This window comes from Mirounga angustirostris, unplaced genomic scaffold (assembly GCF_029215605.1).
Source record: "Mirounga angustirostris isolate CCGP_5_RB_7025 unplaced genomic scaffold, mMirAng1.0.hap1 SCAF_10, whole genome shotgun sequence".
NCBI classification, from domain to species: Eukaryota; Metazoa; Chordata; class Mammalia; order Carnivora; family Phocidae; genus Mirounga; species Mirounga angustirostris.
The window spans coordinates 29,453,718-29,480,176 of NW_026991718.1; the positions used below are offsets into that span (position 1 = coordinate 29,453,718).

At 35.3% G+C, this 26,459-nt stretch overlaps 1 protein-coding gene across 2 annotated transcripts in view; it reads right to left on the reverse strand.

Moving 5' to 3' along the window:
• Nucleotides 1-26,459, reverse strand: part of STRN (striatin) — a 102,985-nt gene that overhangs the window by 62,370 nt on the left and 14,156 nt on the right. For both annotated transcript variants that reach the window (XM_045884410.3, XM_045884411.3), the window contains exons 2-3: nucleotides 8,015-8,118; nucleotides 1,826-1,899 (exon numbers count right to left, since the gene is read on the reverse strand). In XM_045884410.3, coding sequence (XP_045740366.1) covers nucleotides 1,826-1,899; nucleotides 8,015-8,118 — 178 coding nt within the window. The remainder of the gene's footprint in view (nucleotides 1-1,825; nucleotides 1,900-8,014; nucleotides 8,119-26,459) is intronic.

Below are 26,459 nucleotides of genomic sequence, written 5' to 3' on the forward strand. Positions count from 1 at the left end.
TGGGTCTGACAAGCATTACATATTTAATATTTGTAAATAAACTGTGAACGATCAATAGGTGGAATTTATACTAAAACCATGTGTTGTTAGTACTAAGAAAATAAGAAAGAAGATAAATAAAGTAAGAAAATAAACCTGAAAGTTATGAATTATTTCCACTATTTTCCCAGTTTCAGATAAGCAGCAGAGCAATCTCCGAAAGATTAAATAATATCACAAATATTTAAAGTGTCAGGGCAGAGTTGAACTTACATGCCTAAGAGTCAAACTTTTTCTAGAACCACGTTGTTTACTTATAAACATTTTGTATATGTTGCAATTAGACTTTTATACTCCTAAAATAATATCTAAAAATAAGGAAACAAACTTTTTTTAATATAAAAATCCTGATTAAATCACTTCTGTGAATTGGACAAGATACTTTTAGGACAGCCTTTAACAAAGTTTAAATTTAAAACATTTAAGTGAATCTCAAGTCAAAAGGAGAGACAGCAAAGCAAGATAGAAAAATTTAAAAAACAAAGGAAAAAATATGCCAATGATCAACAGATACTGCTCCGAATCTCATGGATCAGTATTCAGCTGGGGAAATGTGTTAACATTACTACACTGAATTGAACTTTAAAATCAGCAGCACATTCAGATCTTATAAGGTTTTTTTCATACATTGTCAAATACAGAAGCAGTGTGGTAAAATAGGGCTAATATGAATTTTGGACTCTACAGGTATGGGGCAGCTGGCTGGTTCAGTCAGAGGAGCATGCGACTCTTGATCTTGGGGTTATGAGTTCGAGCCCCACCCTGGTGTAGAGATTACATAAACAAACAAACTTTAAAAATATGTATATGAATGTTGCAGTCATTAGACCTGGGCTCAGATCCATATTCCCATTACTTAATAATTGTGTGACCTCATGCAAGTTTCTCCACTTCTCTGAGTTCAATTTTCACATAGGTAAAATAAGAACAATATCACCTTTATGAGCAACTATTTTAAGAATTAAGGTTAACATACATAGAGGCCCTAGTACAAGGCACATATTTCATATATTTCAACATATAAATGATATAAACAATAACTGGTATCGTCAGATATTTGATCTAGAAATTTAATCTGAAATTACGTCAAAACATACTCATTCGAAACATAACTTGAACAACTTTTCCTACTATCTGTTATACCTCCTAATAAGTCAATTATGTCTATATCCTTAATATCTGATTGTTTACAAAGTGTTATTTTTGTAGGGATGAAGAGGAAGGTAGTATAAAAAAGAAGAAATAACACAAAAAGATCATAAATGCTTCAGCTGTTAAAAGATGGTCCGGCTGCAGAATCTTCTGTGCATAAGAAAATCCAAAAACAATTTTGCACCTGCAACTGAGGGGATGAGGTTGAAGGGATTAGGAATTCCCTGTACTTGAAAAGAAATCTGTGAACTCCATCATTCCTTCTCTTTCTCTCAGGATTTCCAGGGCATGATGTACTTTGTACCGCATATCTCAAAGTTCCCATTAATACTGGGAAACCCAGCAAGACACAGTTATGTTAGTATGTTACCCCATGAATTCTGATCTTTCCACGAAGTGTAGAACATAAGCAGAAAATGGGGAACTTAAAGAAAGGGGAAGAGGCAAAAGGAAGAAAGGTGATGGAAAATCATTTAAATGACACTAAATGATTAGCACTAAAGATAAGAAGGTCAGAAAAAGTCACTAATATGCAAATAATTCGAAATTAATTTGCAGTTATAAATATTGCTACTATAAATACTAGATGTCAACTTCTTTTTAATCACTTAAACTTCCTTTAAAATTAGCTTACCAGAATCATAGCTTGGAGGCTTCATATCTCCCTGATTCAATTCTGTCCCATATTTCAACTTGTGGTATTTGGCTCTAACAAAGAAATAAGAAAATACAAACCATCTTAAAACATATTTAAATGAACTTTAGGATATGTAATAGGAGTAGTCATCAGTACGCAGTAGTCCTGGCTACCTTTCAAAGTAGGCTTCCACAGTGTCAAAGTGGTTGTCATTATTATTTTATTGTTGTTACACCATCAAGTGCCATTATAACAAATAAAAGAGTAACACTGGGAACCATGCATCTTTCTATAATTACATATAACATTCTAGTTTCTATAGTATTCAAATTTTCTTGATGATTGCCAAATTACAATTCTACTATCAAAAGCAGTAGATAAATTTGGATTACGAAATAAACTTGTAGAAGACTAACCTTTCTCAAAATTGATGTATTTATAAAAAGAAAACTCATCTAATGGTATGTACATACAATGGAATATTATGCAGCCATAACAAAAGGGTGAGATCTTGCTATCTGTGACAACATGGATGGACCCAGAGGGTATCATGCTAAATGAAATAAGTCAGACTGAGAAAGACAAATACCAAATGGTTTCACTCATGTGTGTAATCTTAGAAAACAAAACAAATAAATAAACAAAAAGCAGAATCAGACCTATAAATATAGAAAACAGAGACTTACCAGAGGGAAGGACAGTGAGGAAATGGGCAAAACGGAGAAAGGGGACTGGGAGATACAGGCTTGAGTTATGGAATGAATAAGTCACAGGAATAAAAGGTACAAGGAATACAGTTGATGATATTGTAATAGCACTGTATGGTGACACATGGTAGCTACACTCGTGGTAAACATAGCATAACATATAGAGATAATGAATCACTGTGCTGGACAACTGAAACTAATGTAACACTGTGTGTCACCTATACTCAAAAAAATGTTTTAAGTCATCTATAATACTCTGTGCCTTGTCAGGCAATTACGATTTACCAAGTATGCATTACAGTAAACAATCCAAAGGAGAGAGGGGGAATCAGCCCTAATCACCAGTGTTGAATAAGATATTTCAATAGGAATGAATACATTTTTTTTTAATAGTCAAGTAAGTCTCTGTTTTCTATATTTATAGGTCTGATTCTGCTTTTTGTTTATTTATTTGTTTTGTTTTCTAAGATTACACACATGAGTGAAACCATTTGGTATTTGTCTTTCTCAGTCTGACTTATTTCACTTAGCATGATATCCTTTGCCTTTTCAGGAAGGACTATGAAGAGAAATTCTTATCTATTTCCCTTTTAAAGCTAGCTGAATATAATTATTTCTGGCTAACCTGATTTCACCATTTCAGATTTAAACATCTAAGACCAAAAAAATAATCCAGATAAAGTAAAAATTTTAAAGGTCAATCAAAAATGGCCATACTTACGTAATGTATTTATATATTTTGATTTGTTTGCTTCCCCAAAATATTGAGGCCATTTATAATAAATATTAAATGCAATAAGGTTAGGATAACAACAACAGTAATAATAATTAGAAAAACCAAAGTAATAAAGTAATAAAGAAGGAATGAGGGGATAATATAGCCAAATTTCAAAGTTAATTTTTTTTTAAAAAAACTAATTCAGCACTTCACATAAAGAAGTTTTTATATTTCAAAAAAGGTATAAAGGAAATGAAAATTATTTGCTCAAATGGGCAAAGTACTGGAATTCATATTATTTTATAGTTACAACAGAAAAATCAACATTTATATAGAGGAGGATCTTAAGAAAACCTATGAAAATTACAGATAGCTAATGTTCTATTTAAGGTCGGCAGCGAGTATAGGAGTATATATTAGTCTTATATGTTTTGCATATGTGCAGAATGTTTTGTAATAATATACACACATTAAAAATAAAAATGAATATTTGTTTTATATATGTGTTATATATATATATGTCATATGCATAGAAGATTTCTGGAAGAATACGGAAGACATTAGTAAGATTTCCTTGGGCAAAGGAAAGGAATACATAAAGGGAGACCATATTGTGTTATTTGGTTAATTAACATGCATATATTTCTTCTTTTTTTTTTAATTTTTAATAAATACTTTTGTTCCAAATTAACTAGAACATCTTTTTCTCTATTCCCAATGCTTCTGCTAATCACAAAGATTTCATCACCAGACTAAACATTTCCTAGTCTATTTCAATGTATTTGTAATAATGTTGATTATTAGAGAATAAGATTTATAGCCACTTAATTTTACTTACAGTTACCAGAAATTAAACAAGGTTCTTAATATTTGTCAATCTTCAGATTTTTCATCTACCATGAAACAAAGTAACAATACCTCCTAAAAGTCAACTAGCAATTGAAAGTAACTGGTCTGAGGATGGAATAAAAGTAGCAATAAAATATTATGCAGTTCATTTATTTATATATATATATATATATATATATATATATATATAAAAAATACACACACACACACACACAGAAAAACATTTCTACATAAAAATACTGCACTATAGTGCATTCTAGTGGTCTTGGGGAAAACTGCAACAGAGTTTATATAAAAGGGGAATAGAAAATATTCTTTACAATGTATTAATAAAAATAACATACTATGAGCTAACATTTCATAAAAAATTAGACAAAGTAAGTAAAGAACTGTCGTGTTTACCACAGGCTGTGTTCCCTTAAAGCAGGGTCTCCCTACTAAACTGTTAAATTCACTGAAAAAACCTTACTCCCAGAACCCTTCTCAACTTAGCAACATTCAAGCTAACATGCCAAATACCTTTCTCACTCATATTGTTTCCCATGGTTTTAATACTTCATCTCACTGTGTTACTTACCAATCTTCTTATTCCCTTATCTTTTTGTCTAAATGTGACTGTAAAATAAATAGCAGATCTCATGCCTAAGAACCCTATGTCTGATACACAGCTAGGCCTCCCAACTGACCTTTACTGGATAAAAGAGCATAAAAAATGTATAATAATAAAGAAGTCCCATTACAGCTTTGTTTCAAAGTCTATCATTATATATAATGTGCTAGGAATATAACACAGCATCCCAATCACATTTTAAATGTTGATGCTAAAAATAATCTGATTAAATCAATGAACTGTTTCTGAATTCTTATGACATGTCAGGCACTGTATTGGCTGCTGGGAATAACCGGCAGTTTGTAGTCAATTAAGGGTGGAGGCAAGGAGATGGCTAAGAGATAGAAATTGAAATAAATAACGACAGCACACTGTGGTAAGAGTTATGAGATAGATCAAATGTTATAGGAATTCAGATAAGAGATTATCTAATTCTGTCAAAGGTGGTGTCAAGGAGAACTACCAAAAAAAAAGGTAACATATGAGATTCTAGCTAAACCTCAAAAAACCAGTGGTTTTCCAATCAGACAAATAGATTGATGAAAAGTATTTCTGGCAGAAGAAAAAGTGGGGAAAAAAATACATTATGGGTCCCCCCCCCCAAAAAAAAAGCCGTGTGTGTGTGTTTGTGCATGGGTGTGTGTGCGTGTGTATGTGTGTGTGTGTACAGGACTAGAAAGGGGCCTGGCTGTAAGAGGTTTTACTAAGATCTCTGAAATTAGCTAGATATTTTTAAGCAGGGATATAATATCTGTATTTCAAAAAATGCATCCTATGAATGTGGAAGATGAATTAGAATATGGAAATATCAGAGGCAAGGAAGATGTGGGTTTTTATAGTGCAGGTGAAAGAAATGGGGAAAAATGGAATGTTTCAGAATTGTATTTTATATAGTATTTAAGGTTCTTCAGTATAGAAGTTCCTGAGTAAATCTTAGATTAAACACTCTGTGTTCTTGAAAAATTAGACGTAAATTTCCTCATTTTACATATTCTACCACACTATAAGGAATGCCTTGATAAATTCCTGGCTAGGTGAGTAATTTTCCTGTAATGTTAAAGATTCAGTTTCACTTAATTTTGGATCCTTTTAAGTGGGACTACTTAGAAAATCTGTAACACAGCAATTCTAAATCATGATCCTTACACTTAGGTGTCAGGGTAAATGACAAGATGTCTAGAATTTGCTGTTCTAAAATAGATAAAGATGAAGCAAGAATGACAGGAACATTAACTGTTGAGGCTTGGAGGTGTATATAAAAAATATTAGTCTCTCTACCTTTATGTTTCAAATTATGCTCAATAAAGAAAACTTAAAAATTCTTGGCTTAAAGTATTAGAAAAATAATTTCAGAATCAGAAGAACTGAAATGTTCTAGAACTCCAAAATTTTTAAAAATTCCTGGCATTAAAACATTCGAAAAATAATTTCAGAGTTAAAGAACTGAAATGTTTAAGAGCTCTAATCCAGAAAGAAATGCTTTTTTATTCCTTATTACACTTTAGTGCCATAACATCAGGAATAATCTCAAATCATTCCATAAATTTCAAAAGATACAAAATCAGTGACTCTGGAATCAGGAGAATTCCATCAGTTTAAAAAAAAAAAAAAAAAAAATCTTCCCTAGACCCAGCCAGTTATCTCTTCTGTTTTTCAAAGTCAAACTACTTGAAAAAATAAGCGACTGTATCTGTCTCCACTTTATCTGTCCTGAGTTCTCAGCCCTCAATCTCCTGTGATCTGGTTTATGTTCCTGCTACCTCACTGAAACTATCCTGGCAAGGAGACCAGCAAGCTCCTACCTGGCACATCTAGATAACTACTTTCAGCTTCCAACTTACCTGGAGTCTGCTGGGCATCTGCAATAGTCACCTTCTTTAGCTTGCATCCAATATACTGCTCTCTCCTTCCTTCTCCAACCATTCCTTTGCTGGCTCTTCCTCCTTCTGCCTTTTCCTTAAACATTTCCATTTCCTGTGGCTCCGGCTGATTCTCTCTTCTCCTCCCATAATACTTGTTCTGCTTGTTTCAACTACTCCTATAACTTCATCCACAATACTTATGGTTCCCTAAGTATACATCTCTAGTCCTGAGTCCCACTCCCATATCTGCTTTTCAACACTTACTTCTTAATCTTTAATTCATTTGATAACTTATAAAACTTTCACTCGGGCGCCTGGGTGGCTCAGATGGTTAAGCGTCTGCCTTCGGCTCAGGTCATGATCCCAGGGTCCTGGGATCGAGTCCCACATCGGGCTCCCGGCTCAGCGGGGAGCCTGCTTCTCCCTCTGACCCTCTCCCCTCTCATGCTGTTTCTCTCTCGCTCGCTCTCTAAAAAATAAATAAAATCTTTAAAAAAAAAAAAACCTTTCACTCAAGCCAGGAACCTGGGAACCATTCTTGAATTATAATTTTTATGGATTCTATTTAAAACGTTTCATAGCTGATGCCTCCTCTATTCCAGCAGCTACCATGTTATAATTTCTCATCCTAGACTATTAGACTCTTCCAGCTTCTATTCATAGATCTTTCCAGTCCATCCCCCATAACGAAGTCAGGGTGATCTTTCTAAAATCTCTTTCACACTATTCCATGCTCCTTTCAACTGCATGACAACTAAATACAATATGTATTCCTAGACTGGATCCTAGAGCAGGAAAAAAAAGTACTATAAAAATCATTACTGGGACATCTGATGAGGAAAAGTACTATTAAGATCATCACTGGAGGGGCACCGAGGTGGCTCAGTCATTAAGCATCTGCCTTCAGCTCAGGTCATGATCCCAGGGTCCTGGGATCAAGCCCCACATTGGGCTCCCTGCTCAGCGGGAAGCCTGCTTCTCCCTCTCCCACTCCCCCTGCTTGTGTTCCCTCTCTCGCTGTCTGTCAAATAAATAAAATCTTAAAAAAAAAAAAAATCATCACTGGAGCATATGAATATGGGCTATATTGGGAGTAAGCATCACAGAAATTTCCTTTACAACTCAAAAACGATTTCAGTTCCATAAAGAAATGGATAATGACAGCTCAGGAAACACCTAAGTTTCTTAAGAAAGGACAGGGAAGAGGAAAAACGTTGCTAAATTTTTTTTAAATCATGTAAATCAGTTTATTGGTCATGATTATTAAACATTCACAAGAACATTAAATTAACATATTACAACCATTTTTAAATGTGTATTACAGACACTATTTCCTGAATTCAAAAGTATTAAGTATTAAAATTTGGATTTGTTTTAGGAATGACAGAAAAATTACTCCAATCTTTAAAGAGAACATCATCTTCCATTTCATTGAATTACCTTTCCTGTTTAAGAGCATACTCCAGCATTTTGATCCTCCTCACAAGATCCTTCTTCAAAATTTCTTGACCCTTTCTTTCCCCCTGAAGGAAAGCAATCTGGGCCTGAGTAGGGAAAAGAAAGACAAAACTAAGATTAGACCAAATAAAAAAACTTTTTAACCCAGTTGAAGAAAGAAACTTTGGGAGATAGGACACTTAGATGCAAATACGTTTCCTTCTACAAATGTGTCACAAGTGCGTAAGTATATAGAAAGGCACTGATTGCAAGGGGAAAAAAACCTTTTTTTTTTTAAATATGCATTTTACTTCAGATCAGGGATGTTACAACAGGTAGACTGTGTCCTCTAAGAGTCTATAATCTAAAACAACCAATATAAATGCAGACATATGCAAAGTGTACAGTATAGTTTACTTAAGTGTTTATGGCATTGAGGGGGCTTCTCTTTTATAAAGAGGGAAGATGGGGAAAGGGGCTAGTAAAATCCTGAGTTCTTGTAACACCACTGAGAAGTAACAGTTCTCAGAGCTTCACCACATATATAAATCTTATGATGGACTTAAAATTGTCTTGAAAGGCTTTATTCTGGACCTCCCCTGCAAACAATCAAGAGCTGCCTTTTCTCAATCCCCACCTTTCACCCTAGCCTCTTTTAGGAGATTTAATGTGCAGGAAAAAAGTGAAAGTTCAAAAAAGGAAAATCAGAAACCACAGCCCTCCATTGGTTCCTGGCCCCTTCAAGGAATAATTAAAGAAAAAACCAAAAACAAAAAAACCCTACATTTTAACATGTAAACAAACTGTAAAACTTTTGTCTTCAGAAAAACAGCTAGGTAAGAGTGGCTCTCCAGAGTATCTAAAAAGACACTTAGAATTGAAATAGTATCTTCCACTTAAGGAACTGAAACTAGTTGCAAACACTAACTTGTTAAAGTAACCCATAACACCACTAAGAATAGGGCAGAAGGGATTTAAGGACCCTCAAGGATAGCCATCAATTTCACTATTCTCATATGCTTTCCCCTTCCATTTCTATTACATTAGTGCAGATAACAATGTTACTTATATTTCCACAGTGCTTTCCATTTAAGTAAGCAGGAACTTATATTTAATGATGACCTTACCACATCCTTAAGAAATTGTGGATTGTCCAACTAAAGTTTAGTGAGTGAACCACTAACTACTTCTACTCAGTTTGAATAACACTCCTTTCTATGTTTTCAGTACCATATTGAACACAAAATCCAATTTACCAAGGATCTTATAATTTTCAAGATGTAAGTAGTGCTGTTTTTGTTTTTATTTCAATAAGCTCTTGAAATTGCAATTAAAGGATTATTTTTTTCTTACTGAATTAAAAATAGTCCAAAGACAACCATAGACAGAGGAAAAGACATCAAATATCTATACTACCCAAACTTAATGATCATAAAACCTTTCAAAATTATGTATTCTGCAAGGAGATCATTATTTTATGTAAGCATAATAATAACACATTGTATTTAAAGCTGACAAAAATGAGGGGCACCTGGGTGGCTCAGTCAGTTAAGCTTCCAACTCTTGATTTTAGCTCGGGTCATGATCTCGCAATCGGGAGATTGAGCCCCAGGTCAGGCTCTGCGCTGAGCATGGCGCCTGCTTAAGATTCTCCCTTCCTGGGGCGTCTGGGTAGCTCAGTCAAACATCTGCCTTCAGCTCAGGTCATGATCCCAGGGTCCTGGGATCGAGCCCCGCATCAGGCTCCCTGCTTGTGGGGAGCCTGCTTCTCCCTCTCCTCCCTGCTCATGTTCTCTCTCGCTCTCTCTCTCAAATAAAAATCTTTAAAAAAAAAAAAAAGATTCTCTCCCTCTCCCTCTATCCCTCATCTCCATCTGCCCCCCACTCACCCACTAAAAAAAAGGAGTAATAAAAGCTGAAAAAATGAAAGCCTTGTCAAAAGGATATGATAGTCCAACTTGTTTGACCAAACAATGCTTTGGCACAGAATTCTATACACTCTTCAAAACGGCTTTAATAAAAACAATAATCTAATCTGCATAATTATAAAATCAAAGTAATAATAAAATAAATGACCAATTTCTTCCTCTCTATATCCTTTGGCTAGTTTTGTATTTCTGCCACCGTCATGGTTCCTGGATGATTCTGAAACTTCAGCCCATAATACTGGAAAGTCTGTACTGTGATTAAAAACTCCTTGTTGTTTCCAGTACACTTGCTTCCCCATCCTTCTACCAATTCACATATTGGATTAGTTAAATATTTAATAAAAATAAAAGACCTAGAACCGTTTAAGACAAAGATTACAGAGAAGATGGAGCTGCCCAGAAAGACAAACAAAAAAGAATAATAGTATTGGTGATATTTCTTGGTGATCACAGAATACCTCTGTGATATTTCTGCCAAAGATACATAACCTGAAATCAATCATAAGGAAATATCAGGCGAATTCAAGTTGAGGGACATTTCACATTAACTTTCTTGTGATGTTCAAAAGTGTCAGCTTATAAAAGTCAAGGAAAGACTGTTTTAGATTGAAGGAGCCTAAAAAGACATGAAAACCAAATGTAATACATGATTTTGAACTGAATTTGGCTATAAAAGGCCCTAATTAGGACAAGTGAAGAAACATGAATGGGGTCTGAGGATTAGATGGTAGTAATGTATCAGTGTTAATTTCCTGATTTTGATGGTTATATGTGGTTACATAAGATAGTACTTCTTGGGGCGCCTGGGTGGCTCAGTCGTTAAGCGTCTGCCTTCGGCTCAGGTCATGATCCCAGGGTCCTGGGATCGAGCCCCACATCGGGCTCCCTGCTCAGCGGGAAGCCTGCTTCTCCCTCTCCCACTCCCCCTGCTTGTGTTCCCTCTCTAGCTCTCTCTCTCTCTCTCTCTGTCAAATAAATAAATAAATAAATCTTTAAAAAAAAAAAAAAAAGATAGTACTTCTTTATAGGAAATAAACACTAAAGTATTTGGAGGGAGGCAACGGCCTATCAGGTTGGCTGGCAACTTGCCCTCAAATGGTTCAGGAAGAAAAAAATTCTGTGTATTACCCTTGCAACTGTTCTGTCAATATAAGATCTATTTTTTTTTTAATTTTGAAACAAACACTAGGCCAACTCCCCCTAATATGATAAGATACAAAAAATTCAATTCAAAGTCAGCATCATGTATAATGGAAAAACCCAAGAAGTACTGACAATCAGGAACAAAAAAGGACGTCCATTTTTTACCACAAATATTTAACCATGTTCTGGAGGTAGTGGCCAATGTCATCAGTCAAGAAAGAAAGAAGTTTAAAAACAGAAAAAAGAAAACAAAATTGTCATCACTTGTAAATGATATGAGTAGATACCAGGAAAATCCAAAGAAACTGACTATTAGAGGAATTTTAATGAAGTGGCTACATGTAAAAATAATAAATTAAAACCCATGAGCTATAAAAACAGTTCTATAATGAAAGAAAACAATCCCATTTTTAATAACAAAAATAAGCTGATTAGAATAAAACTTCCAAGAAAAAAAATAAAAGCTAAGCAAAGAATACAGCACATGGTAATTCTAAAATACACATGGAAAAAAAAGCAAAATAAACAAATTATTTAAAATCCCTGAGATATTTTAAAAGATATTATGATTCTACAATCACTTAAATGGTGGTACTGATTCATGAACAGAGAGCTATGGTATGGACAATCCAAATACAAACACAAATATATACAGGAATTTAGTATATGCTAAAGGGAACACTGCAGATCACTGGGGGAAATGTGGATTATTCAATAAATGTTGATGGGCAGCCACCTGGAAAATATTTCTCACATCAAAACAAATAATAAAAAATGTTCAGGGGCGCCTGGGTGGCTCAGTCGGTTAAGCATCTGCCTTCAGCTCAGGTCATGATTCCAGGGTTCTGCGACTGAGCCCCACATCAGGCTCCTTGCTCAGTGGGGAGCCTGCTTCTCCCTCTCTCTCTGACTGCAGCTCCCCCTGCTTGTGCTCTCTCTCTAATAAATAAATAAAATCTAAAAAAAAAAAATGTTCAAAGAACCCCAAAGCATTTGAAGAAAAGGTAGGGTTTGTTTTTGTTCTAATAATCTCAAAGTTAGGAAAGCCTTTCTGAGAATAAGATAAAACCCAAAGCCACAAAAGACTAATACATTTTATCTCAAAAAATATTTGCATGTATATGGCAATTAAAAAGTTGCTGAAAACCTGTTACAAGAAGTAAGAATTCTTCTTTGACAAATGTCAAAATGAAATAGGAAATGCAGTCATCACAAATCACAAGAGTTTGCTTTTCTTACTATATTAAGAGCACTTACAAATCAGTAAGATAAAAATCAAGGACTCAACAGAAAAACATACAAAGGACATGTTCATAAAAAGGAAATACAAAACCTCAAACATATTAAAAAGATGTTTAATGTCACATGAAAGAGAAATACCAATTAAAACTATAATCAGATTTCCTCTTTTCCATCAGACTAAGTTCAATAATGTAATAAAACAATATGTTGGCGGGAAAAGGCATTTGCATGTTGGCTGTGGTGATATAAATCAGTTTCACTACAGTGGACAATTTAGCAACATCCATTGACTCTGTAAATGCTCATACTCTTTACTCAGCAATTCTAATTCTAGATTGTTATCCTTCGAATATATTTGCACACGTGTGAAATGATACACTGAAAGAATACACACAAAAATGTATGTATAATTCTATTTTTTTTAAAGATTTTATTCATTTATTTATTTGAGAGAGAGAGAATGAGAGAGAGCACATGAGAGGGGGGAGGGTCAGAGGGAGAAGCAGACTCCCTGCCGAGCAGGGAGCCCGATGTGGGACTCAATCCTGGGACTCCAGGATCATGACCTGAGCCGAAGGCAGTCGCTTAACCAACTGAGCCACCCAGGCGCCCAAAAATGTATATATAATTCTAATGTCCCTCCACGGGGACAGGTTAAATTATGAATACCACTAGTGGAAAATCAGGTCCTCAACTGATATCTATAAAAAAAGAGGAAGAAAGAGTCAATCTCTTAGATCTTTTCCCTCTGGAAAACTCTACTCAGAAAATTAGAAAAAAAGATCCTTAAAACATACGTTCTTACAGACTAATTTCTTCTGTAAAAACCATCTGAGTCTAAAACATAATACTGGTATAAATCTCTTTACCCTTTCAAAATAAAAAGTAAATCCCAGATAAAGATTTTTCTAATGTGGCAGGATACTGTTGTTTGAATTGGATTATTTAACTGAAAAGGCAGGAAGGGGAGGAGAGACATAAGGGAAAAAAAAGACTGAAAGAAAGGAAGGGTAAGGGGGGAGGGGGAAAAGGGGAGGGAGAAGGGGGAGGGGGAGAGGGGGTGGGGAAGGAAGAAAGGGAGGGAGGGAGGAAGGAAGGAAAGAAAGAAAAAATAAAAAGTGAGATACATCTATACAAAGGACTGCTACGTGTTTGTTACAAAGGAGACAGCTCTAGATATATTGATTTAGAATGATTCCCAAGATAGATGAAAAAAAAAAAAAGCAAGACACAGAACAATGTATATAGTTTGCAACCATTTGGTTTAAAAAAAAAAAGGTAAATATACTATTATGCTTCTATGTATAAGTAATAACTCTGGAATGATTCACAAACATGTAGTCATTCTGAATGTCTCCAGAGAAAGTAACTAGGTGGCTGGGAGAAAGAGGAACAGGAGTTAAAACTACTTTTAAATATCCATGTCTGACAGATGTAGTGAAAAGAAGGGCCATATGCACCCCAATGTTCATAGCAGCAATGTCCGCAATAATCAAACTGTGGAAAGAGCTGAGATGCCCTTCAACAGATGAATGGATAAAGAAGATGGAGTCCATATATACAATGGAATATTACTCAGCCATCAGAAAGGATGAATACCCAACTTTGACATCAACATGGATGGGACTGGAGGAGATTATGCTAAGTGAAATAAGTCAAGCAGAGAAAGTCAATTATCATATGGTTTCACTTATTTGTGGAACATAAGGAATAGCATGGAGGACATTAGGAGAAGGAAGGGAAAAATGGGGGGGGGGATTGGAGGGAGAGATGAACCATGAGAGACTATGGACCTGAGAAACAAACAGGGTTTTAGAGGGGAGGGGGGAGGGGGGATTGGTTAGCCCGGTGATGGGTATTAAGGAGGGCATGTACTGCATGGAGCACTGGGTGTTACACGAAAACAATGGATCGTGGATCACCACATCAAAAACCAATGATGTACTGTATGGTGACTAACATAACATATATATATTATATACGTTATTTATATATATAAATAAATATCCATGTCCGTCCTTATACCTTCTCAATGCTGTACCACAGTCATGTTACTATGCATAAAAGTCTCTTAATTGAAAAATGTAATGACAATTACAGCCAAACAAATTCATTTACCAGATCTGGCTCCACAAGCCACCAGTTTGTAGACTTTGTCTTGGATGTTTTAATCCAACTACATTATTTTTACAAAGGAGAAAAAAGCACCAAGAGATTGAGTAGTTTATATCTCTAAAGAGCACAGCATTCTCACAAATGAACTAAGATGACAGTCCAAGACCATGAATGAATCACCACTTGGAAAACTCACACGCAATGTAGTGGGAGTATCAGCAACAAGGATATGATAGAAAAACGCATGGTGCAAAGGGCCCCTTAAAAGTCCTCCCTGCACATCACTACAACAGAATTCCTTCTGAAAGAAGAGAGACAGTTCTCTAGTTAGAGAGCAAATATATTCCTAGCCTCCAATACTGTCCAGTAATATGGAATAGTGATGAATTCAGTTATCTAATTTTTTATTTTATAGCTATACTTCTCTATGAACTATTAAGCTACAATTTGCCTACTTTTTAAAACTCTTGCTTCTGCCTGCACTAATGTCACCTCAACATTCTCACAGAGTGAATTCTTCTAAACTTTCCAGAGTTCCGGGAACAAAAGATTAAGACATGCAATTGAAATCTTAAGAAAAAAATTAGAAAAATGAAGTAAATTCAATTTGATCAAGTAGGTAAGGTATGAAAATAGCTTTCAAGTGTTACAAATAAAATAATATATTTTTTTTAATTGTAAGTCATCATACATCCACTTATCTGTACAAGGAAACCTAATGGTAATTGTACATATATTTGAAAAGAAAACTTTGGAATTATCTTCAAGGAAAATGAATGTTAGAACTTTCACGATGCTTTATAAAATTTTTACATTATATACCTAAAATTAGGCTTTCGTTTCCTAACCATTAGAAATAAAAAAGATAAAAACAACAATAACTGGATATTTTACAATTTGAGTCTACATGGTAAACAAAAATTAATTTATATTATTTTTCAATTCCAATTTGTCAAAAGGATATAGATAAGGAGTATAAATCTGTTTTATCTAAGCGGGTTTATCTGCATATTCAGGAATATCTAATAAACAAATTATTTTAAATATACCATTTAACTTATTGAAACCATTTAAACTATCTTGTACTCTAAAATTAAAAAGGGCTCAAATTCAAAACTGAAATCACTGAAAAACATATTCACAAAAAGAAAAATACACAACATATTAGTTTGGGTTGGACACTTTTCAGTTGTTTCTTGGTCATCTGCTTTGGGAAGGAAAGAGCACTCACTTTCACAAAAATGTAAAGTACGAGAAAATTTGACCGATTTAAGCTTCTCACTTTGAATTTGAGCACAAACTCACAAATAAAGAAATATTTGAAAAGTGAATAATATAGTTTACTTAAGCTAAGAAATAGCATACGATGAAGTTTCAATAATTTGATTTATATCTTAACACCTTTATAAATCATACCTGTTCCCTCTGAAAAGCCTTGGATTACATTATTCTCTTAAATTCAGGCTGCCAGTTGGTTTTCTTCGGCATACAACTGTTGCCTCTAGAAAGCCCTCTCTCCTAAAGACAGTGTGACATTAAACTTTACCATGGGAATCACCTAGAGGACTTAAAACACAGACTGCTTGAGCCACGCTCTACCTTCAGTCTAGAGTGGGGCCTGAGAATTTGCATTTCTAGCAAGTACCCAGGTGATGCTAATGCTGCTATTCTGGGACAACACTTGGAGAACCACTGACCTACACCATCTGTGACATAGTTAGAAGGCCAAAAATAAAGCAAATAGGCCGTTAAAGAACGAGGAACTGAGCTGTCCTAGAACCCTAGCTCTCTACTCTACGGAAGTACAAAGTCTTATATAGGCCCTCAAGCTGACAGACAAGGACACATTAGCTTTTTTGATTCTCTTCCAAATTTCTTGTTTATGACTATATTTTTAGCAGTCTCGAGATAAAAACATAAAATTCACCATTTTTCATTCAGTTTAATCACATCTTTAGGGAATACCTACTACCCACCACAGTCCATATTACTGTAAAGAATATAGGAAAGACAAAACCAAGTTCCTACTCACAGTGCACTTCCAATCTAATGAGGGTACAAGATCAGAACATGTAGGTATAGAAAAGAGCTAAGACCAGACAGTGGGGTCTCCTAATAAATAAGGATTTGAGTCATAAATTTATTGAATATTCACATTTATTCATTTAACAGTATTAACTGAGCACCTACCTTGCACCAGGCAGTCATTGACACTAGGGCTAGGGTAGTGACAAAATAAAACAGAGCTCACTGCCCAGTGGATGAAACATATGCTGAACAAAACATATGTGGACCAGTAGTGTATGTTGTATGCAACTAGAACCAGAAACACAGTTATAGGCAAAAGCAGTGACTATAAAAATAAACACAAAATAGGGGCATCTGGGTGGCTCAGCTGGTTAAGTGTCCGACTCTTGATTCTGGCTCAAGTCATGATCTCAGGGTGGTAAGACTGAGAGCTCAGTGGGGAGTCTGAGATTCTCTCTCTCTCCCTCTGCCCCTCCCCCCTTTTTGCTCTAAAAAATAAAAAATAAATCTCTAAAAATAAATAAATAAATAAACACAAAATACAGTGAAATGCCTAGTCAACTCTGGGGTCAAGTACAAAACTGATGTTCATCTCAAAAACTATTTTAATCTAGTATTAACTTTACAACTAGCTTTATCTTTCAATAAATGAATGAGTATCCTGAAATTTTCCTCAAAAATGCTGTACCATTATTTTTATTTCCCTAGCATTCCTTTCCAAAAAAGATGAGTAATTTTTTTTAGATGACACATTATGTCTGAAATGCTAAAGGAGACAGTGGTATATTCTATCATATCAATCCCTCCATCCCTAAATGTATGATTAAAAATATAGATTGTCCTACACAAGAAACTCTCCACTGCCCAAATTCACACTTAAAACACTAAATTAATTACATGCATATTATCAACTGATGGCAAGATATAAATAACCGTACATCAAGTTTCTTGAGTCCTCACAAAGGTTCCCTCTTGCCCCCAACCAATCAATTCCCACAGCATGTCCTCCTATCTCTCTAATCTTTACAAATGTTTCTAATGTTGGCACAAAGAAGTGGAAAATTCAGTTACAAAAAACATATATACATATACATATATGGAATATACAAGTGTATCAGATTAACACTGTGCACCATAAACTTGCACGTTATGTCAGATATACCTCAAAAAAGCCGGAAAAAAAAAACAGTATGTATATATTCATACACATACATAGAGTGGAGTGAGAGAATAAGATATCAATCAAAGGGAGAATCTGTGGATGTGCAGTATAATAAATTTGACATTCACAGATTTAATATTCACAGTTATCACTGTTTGAGAGCCACTCAGAAGACATTCCCTTAAAATAATGAGAAGCTAGAGGCCAGATCCAGAGTAAATGAGTGAGCCTAGCCTAAATAAGCATTCACATCTCAAAGTTCAAAAGCAATAACTTTTTTTTTTAAACTGAGTTTCTTCATAAAAAATGTCTCCCCCCGCCCCAACCCCAAAGAAAGCCAAATGGCTAGCACAAGTGAAGTGAAGAAAAATACAAGGATAAGAAAGTAACAATTCTTAGGAAAAGAAGGAAATGTCAAATTTGGTAACAGCTTGTAACTATGAATGTGAACAAGTCCACCAAATGTTCTATACAAAAAAAAAAGAAAAAAGAAACATTACTGACTCAGCAAGTGCTCTAACCTGAGCAAAATCTTATTCATCAAAAGAAATAAAACCTCTATTAACACTGAGAAGAGGGGCGCCTGGGTGGCTCAGTTGGTTAGGTGACTGCCTTCGGCTTGGGTCATGATCCCGGGGTCGTGGGATCAAGCCCCGCATCGGGCTCCCTGCTCGGCCAGAAGTCTGCTTCTCCCTCTCCCACTCCCCCTGCTTGTGTTCCCTCTCCCGCTCTCTCTCTCTCTCTGTGTCAATTAAATAAATAAATAAAATCTTTAAAAAAAAAAAACACTAAGAATATTAATAGGAATATATATATATATATGAAACATGAATCTCAAAGGAAACACGATTCAGAGGAAGAAAGGGTCCCACACAAAGACCTCTTAATTTTAAAATTTGAGGATGCACAAAGGTCTCAAAGTATCCCTTGCAAATGACAAGTTTTCTATAGTGTATGATTTTCTTTATGGTTAGAAAACTGCAAAGGAGTTCTAAACATGTCTTAAACCAAATTACCTTTTGATAGGTATACAATCTCTAAAGAAGCAGTCTTCAAGGGGCAACACTTTTCATATTTAAAGCATTCATTCAATATGTCTGAATTGTGAACCTATAAATGTAAGGTGTTATGAAACTAAAGCCTAAATTCTTCCCAATGGAATTTAAGACTATCTACAATCTGTTCCCAACTCACCGGTCTAGCTTTGTCTTCCACATTTCCTTCTCACACATTCTGTGCTCCAGTCAAAGCAGACCATCTTTTGGTCTTCAAATATGGCCTGAACTCTTCCAGGCCCATGCCTTGGCTTATGCTCTTCTCTTCATCCCCACTACCTTTCCCAAATGCCCTTCTGCAATTTCAAATTCTACCAGTGCCAACTCTTAGCCTATTTAGCTTAAAGTAATCCCTCCCTTCTCTGAGGTACTCTGAAGAGTACTTATTATTTTCTATTAAAGAAAAACACCTCTATGTGTAAATGCTGTTTTACTACTTTATGGCACTTAAACTAATGTTCATTCAGGGGGCAAGAAAATAAGCACTTTGTAGTACAAGGCATTCTGCTAAACACAGTTTAAGTATTTAACTAATCTTATTTTCTGTCATTACTGTTTTTATACCATCATTTTCTTTGAGTTTATTACAGAAGTAATAATAATAACAGTTGAGTAAAAAATCAATTCAAGCAAATTTACCATAACTTACTTTAACCATTGTAGCAGATCTTGCAGACTGGCTACTCAAAATACACATTCCCAACCCCGTTCTACTCTGTAACTTCCCACTATAGAATCTGGAAAGTAAAATTCACTCTTTCTTAGTTTCTGTTGTGGCCACACATGGCTATGTAATCAATGAGATATGTATGGATATCTGCTGGGGACGGGGAGAAGGTACTTAACGGGAAAATTTATCATTCACTGATAAAGGAGACACACCCAAAAAACATTCAAACAAACCTATTTGCTGCTTTTCACTCTGGTCTTGAGATCTCTTAACTATAGCAGTCCTGTAATCATAATGTAACGTGAAAAAAGACAATAAGCCAACAGACTGGGGGTGAAGGATGGCAGAGGAGAATAACAGGAAAGGCCTAGTTACTTTATGTCATCACAGAGTAACTACACCAGCTTATGTCAGAGAAAAAGACTACCCACCACCAGACTTGTGGGAAAAATATGACCTTTGTTATGTCAGTGTTAGATCCGAAGGGGTACGTGCACCCCGATGTTTATAGCAGCAATGTCCACAATAGCCAAACTGTGGAAAGAGCCAAGATGTCCATCGACAGATGAATGGATAAAGAAGATGTGGTATATATATATACAATGGAATACTATGCAGCCATCAAAAAGAATGAAATCTTGCCATTTGCAACGACGTGGATGGAACTGGAGGGTGTTATGCTGAGCGAAATAAGTCAATCAGAGAAAGACACGTATCATATGACCTCACTGATTTGAGGAATTCTTTTTTTTTTTTTTTAAGATTTTATTTATTTATTTGAGAGAGAGAGAACATGAGGGGGAGAGGGTCAGAGGGAGAAGCAGACTCCTCGCTGAGCAAGGAGCCCTATGTGGGACTTGATCCCGGGACTCCAGGATCACGACCTGAGCCGAAGGCAGTCACTTAACCAACTGAGCCACCCAGGCACCCGATATGAGGAATTCTTAATCTCAGAAAACAAACTGAGGGTTGCTGGAGTGGTGGGGGGTGGGAGGGTTGGGGTGGCTGGGTGATAGACACTGGGGAGGGTATGTGCCATGGTGAGCGCTATGAATTGTGCAAGACTGTTGAATCACAGATCTGTACCTCTGAAACAAATAATACAATATATGTTTAAAAAAAAAAAGAAGAAGAAGAAGAAGATAGCAGGAGAGGAAGAATGAAGGGGGGAAATCAGAGGGGGAGACGAACCATGAGAGACAATGGACTCTGAAAAACAAACTGAGGATTCTAGAGGGGAGGGGGGTGGGAGGATGGGTTAGCCTGGTGATGGGTATTAAAGAGGGCATGTTCTGCATGGAGCACTGGGTGTTACACACAAACAATGAATCATGGAACACTACATCAAAAACTAATGATATAATGTATGGTGATTAACATAACAAAAATTTTTTTTAAAAAAGCATTCCTGATACTCATTTCACCATAGCTGGGCATTCAGACTGTAATTTTTCATTATTACAAAAAAATTGCTAATGATATTCTTCATGCATACAGACTTTTTAAGCTTTTAATTTTAATTCCAGTGTAGTTAACATAAAGTGTTATATTAGTTTCAGGTATATGATATAGTGATTCAACAGTTCTATACATTACTCAGTGCTCATCATCATACGTGTACTCTTTAATCCCCATCACCTATTTCACCCACCTTCACACACCTCCCTTCTGGTAACCATCAGTTTGTTCTCTATAGTTAAGAGTCTGTTTCTTGGTTTGTCTTTTTTTTTTTTTCCTTTGCTCATTTTGTTTTGCTTCTTAAATTCCACATGAGTGAAATCATATGGTATTTGTCTTTCTCTGACTTATTTCACTTAGTACTGTACTCTCTAAACCCATCTATGTTGTTGCAGATTTCATTCTTTTTATGGCTGAATAATATTCCACTGTATATATATATATATACACCACATCTTCTTTATCCATTCATCTATTGATACACACTTAGGTTGCTTCCATAATTTGGCTATAGTAAATAATGCTGCAATAAACATAAGGGTGCATGTATCACTCTGAAATAGTGTTTTTGTATTTTGGGGGGTAAATACCTACTAACTAGTGTGATTACTGGATCACAGAGTAGTTCTATTTTTAACTTTTCGAGAACCTCCATTCTGTTTTCCACAGTGGCTGCACCAGTTTGCATTTCCACCAACAATGTAGGAGGGTTCCTTTTTCTCCACATCCTTGTCAATACTGGTTGTTTCTTGTGTTTTTGATTTTAGCCATTCTGACAGGTGTGAGGTGATATCTCATTTACATTTCCCTGACAGTGAGTGATGTTGAGCATCTTTTCATGTGTCTGTTGGCCACCTGTAAGTCTTCTTTGGAGAAATGTCTACACATGTCTTCTGCCCATTTTTTAAATTGGATTATTTGTTTTTTGAATGTTGAGTTGTATCAGTTCTTTATCTATTTTGGACACTAACCTTTTATTGGATATGTCATTTGTAAATATCTTCTCCCATTCAGTAGGTTGCCTTTCATGCATATAGACTTTTAAGGGAATTATTTCTCTGGGAAAACTGCAACAAACTGAATTACTAGGTCAAAGTCTGTTTCCTGATAGATACTGACCAACTGATAATACCAACAATGTATGAGAGTAAAGTTTAACAAATCTCGCCTAGCACTGGGTGTTGTTATTGATCTTTAAACACTCATAGATAGAAAAGAGTATCTCTCATTGCTTTAATGAATATTTCTTTTACAATATTGACTATTTTGCCATATGTTGACTATTGTCCTATAACAGAACCATCCAAATACTCATTAAGAGAGTAGTTCAATAAGCTATATTTTGACTGCTTTAAAAAATTATTCTTCCTCATTAAAAAATACTGTAAAATGGAAAAAAATTCAAATTTTATATAAATATATAAAGGAAAAAACCAACAGATCCATTCCTTTACCCCATCCCACTACCTAGAGATAACCAATGTGAACAGTTTCCTGAATTCTCTTGTGAACTTTCCTGTATGCAGAGAGAGAAAGATAAGCAAAAATGACATCTGTTTTGGTTATATAATTACTGAAAGTGCAGAGACTACAACTATACATATATGAAAATACATGAAATTAATGAAAGCTATCTTTTTTTGAGCTCTTCCTGTTATATTTTTCTGAATAAGTGTTTTAACTCATTTCATTGTCATACAAACAAAAAAAGACACAAAGTAATTATGTACAAACCAATCATATTTAAAACATGTGTATACTAACAGAGATCTGAAGAAAACACATGCTAGAGGGTTAAATTTAAAGAGCTTGTAGTGAAGGAGGGTAAGACTGAAATGTAAGTTTATATGTTGCTGATTTTACTATTAAGGTGGGCACGCATTATAGGCAGTAGGCAAGACAGGACTGGAGCTTCCAGACTAGAAACATATTTAGCAATCTTGACTTTCAAACACACAAACCCATAACATGTCCCAATCAATTAAAGTAGCTACAAGTATGTGTGTGCCTATAGATATATATGTAGATATCTCTATGTGTGTGTATATATATATTCTTTTTATTAATTTGTAAGAGTAAGATCCAGAAAATGTCTTTTTAAAATTAAATCCATTACATAAAACAATGCCTGTTATTTTATAAGGTAATATTCCTAATATAAATACAGACCCCTGGGGCGCGTGGGTGGCTCCGTCGTTAAGTGTCTGCCTTTGGCTCCGTTCATGGTCCCAGAGTCCTGGGATCAAACCCCTCACCGGGCTCCCTGCTCAGTGGGGAGCCTGCTTCTCCCTCTCCCATTCCCCCTGCTTGTGTTCCCTCTCTCGCTGTGTCTCTCTCTGTCAAATAAATAAATAAAATCTTTAAAACTAAATAAATAAATAAATAATAAAATAAATAAATACAAATCCCAATGACTCCCCCTTAACCTACTTTACAAGTATTATAATTATTTAGCTTTAATAAATTAAACTATCGTTCTGTTTCCTGCTAAAACTGTATTACTAACCTAAAAAAATTACCAAAAATAAATTACAGAAAAAAGAAGAAAAACTAATCCTACTTGTAAATATAGACAGAAGATGATCTCAATAAATAGATATTCCATGCTCTAATAAAGGATATGAATAAGCAATTTAGAGAAGAGGAAACTCAAAAGTCTAACAAGCTTAGAAAGAGATGCTTGATCCCACTGATAAGCGGAAAAATTCAAGTTAATATAAATATACCTTTATATTTGAGACTAGCAAGAAGTAGAATTCTAGATGATATGTGATCACGAACTGTTAATGTAAATGTAGACAAGGGCAGTCCTTCTTAAAAGCAGTTGGCAACTTAGCTAAATTAGGTTTATGCATACCCAACAATTACTATGTTTAAAAAATTCTCAAACAGTTCAAAGTAATAGAGTTAATGTACACAAAATATCACATATGAATCTTTTTAAAAAGAAAAAAATGACACAATTTGATTTTTGTAAATAAAGAACACGTACAGAAAAAATATTTTACAAAGGAAAAAATGGAAGATGAGAAGAATGGAGATTAAAATAGATAAGTAGATTAAACAAGAAAGGCAATAAACAATTATTGCCAAGGTAAATACAAGTTCAATAAAAAACCCAAGTGTGTGTGTTTATGTGTGTATATACATAAAATTCTGGAGGGATACACACTAAATTGTTATAATTTATCTCTAAACAGTAGGTTTGTGAGAAGGACTGGTGAGAGGAGGGGTACTTTCTACCCTTTATCTTTCTGACTATCTTATGTTTTATATATACACCTATTCTTTTTTTTTTTCTTTGAAGATTTTATGTATTTGAGAGAGAGAGAGCATAAGGGAGGTGGAGGGGCAGAGGAAGAGGGACAAGCAGACTCCCCACTAAGCAGGGAGGCCAGATGCAGGACTCAATCCCAGGACCCTGAGATCATGACCTGAGCCTAAGGCAGACGCTTAAACGACTGAGCCACCTAGGCTCCCCCACTGATTCTTATTTTAAAGATATTTCTTCTGACAAAGATTCTCTTCTCAACCTAACTTCAGTCAGGCTCCTCTGAGTCGGCTGCTTAACTAAGCCAGATCTTTAGACTTCCATGTTTACCTTCACATCCCCCAATTTTAGCAACTATGTTACTAAGTCAGTTTGGCAAGAATCCCTTACCTTCAATATCTCATCACCTTCAACACCTGATCAAATTCCTCACCCCTCCAATCCCCCAGGTGACATTTGGTCACCCTGGCCTCCCTTCAGCAAGAATCCTGTCAAGTCATTTTAGCCAGAATCCCCTTACTTGTGATGTTTCCTCTTCATAATTTACATCCCAACCCCCCACCCCTTGGCTATAAATTCCTAATTTTCCTTGCTGTATTCAGAACTAAGCCCAGTTCTATAATGAGGTCTCTTTCCCCCTATTGCAATAGTCCCTGATTAAAATCTGCTTATACTACCTTAACCACTGTCCAGCTCTGGTTTTCTTTAACACTGTTAAATGTAAAATTTAGACAGTTTCTAAAAATAAAGTCTAAGTTTAACTCTGAATTCTAAATAAGGATTAAAACTTTCTTTTTTGTAGAAAAATTGGTGGTTTCTAGTCAGTGATTCATGCTCTAAATCTCTTCTCGAATTCATATTATAGCAAACTTACAAAAACATTTTAAAGATTTTTTTAAAGATTTTTTAAAACATTTTAAAGATTTTTTTATTTTATTTTATTTTATTTTATTTTAAGATTTTATTTATTTATTCATGAGAGACAGACAGAGAGAGAGAGAGGCAGAGGGAGAAGCAGGCTCCCAAGGAGCAGAGAGCCCGATGCGGGACTCGATCCCAGGACCCTGGGATCATGACCTGAGCAGACGCTTAACCATCTGAGCCACCCAGGCGCCCAAGATTTTTTTATTTTAAAGAGCGAGAGCTCACGTGCACGCCGGGGTGGGTGGGGGGCGGGCAGGGAGAGAAGCAGACTCCCCGCAGGCTCCCAAGGAGCAGGGAGCTGGATGCGGGGCTGATCCCAGGACCCTGAGATCCTGACCTGAGGCTACAGGCAGACGCTTAACCAACTGACTGAGCCACCCAGGCACCCCTACAAAAACATTTTTTAAAAATCAATATAGATTCCTTAGCTAGGGAAGTCAAGCTTTATTAAAACAAGTTTTTATTACTAACTACCTGATTTTTAAACATCATAAAACACTCATTTCCTGATTTAAAAATATATATATATATATATAATCAGGTCAAAATATCAAAGTAACCATTTTTATTCAAACAAGTAAACAAGAGAACACAAAGTAGGGAAAATAGGAAAGACTTAGACACACATAAAAAATACCTGAGATAAACCATTTAAGCTTTGATGTATACTGAATTTTAAAGATAATAAATTCCTGCTTTCATTTTGAAAAAAAAGCCTGGGGACATAATTTTTCTTGATAACTCAGGACTAGAACTATACACATCAATTACTGAACTGTATTGTACAAATATTCAATGTTCTTTGATGTGGGATTTGGGAGATTCCTATTCCTGGTTCTCTCACTAATCTGTATGATCTCATTAAAGTTACTTAACTTCTCTGAGCCTCAGTTTCCTCAACTATCCAGGTTAAGAGTTTAACATCCTGTGATTATATGAACTGAAGATGGTATGTGGAAAACAAAACTGAGTAAGTCCTGATCCCAATGAGTATTGTTTTTAATTTCTATTTATTTGAATTCTGTTTATTTGCATGGGAGACTAATGGTATACAGCTTAATTAATATCTGCCAAGGCAGTATTGCTTTGGCTAATTTTTTAAAATTTATCATTGAATTCAAGACAATAGCCACCTTCCAAATGATATCCCCACCCTCCAGAATAATTATCCTTTTCTCTATAATTATCAGTGTTTTTTGCTCAGCAGCAAGACGGTTTTTTTCTGTATTATTAGTCAAGGGCTCCTTCTTGCAAATTTGAACTCAATTTTAATATTATCAACACATAACGTTAACACATACTATGATAGGTGTTAGAATTTAAAAAATAATAGTAAGATACAGAGGAAGCTGCTAAAGTTCCAAGAGGAGAGAAACTGTCTACGCTATTGACTGCTATATCCCCAATGCCTAGAACAGTCACTTGCATGTAGTAGATGCCCAATAAATATTT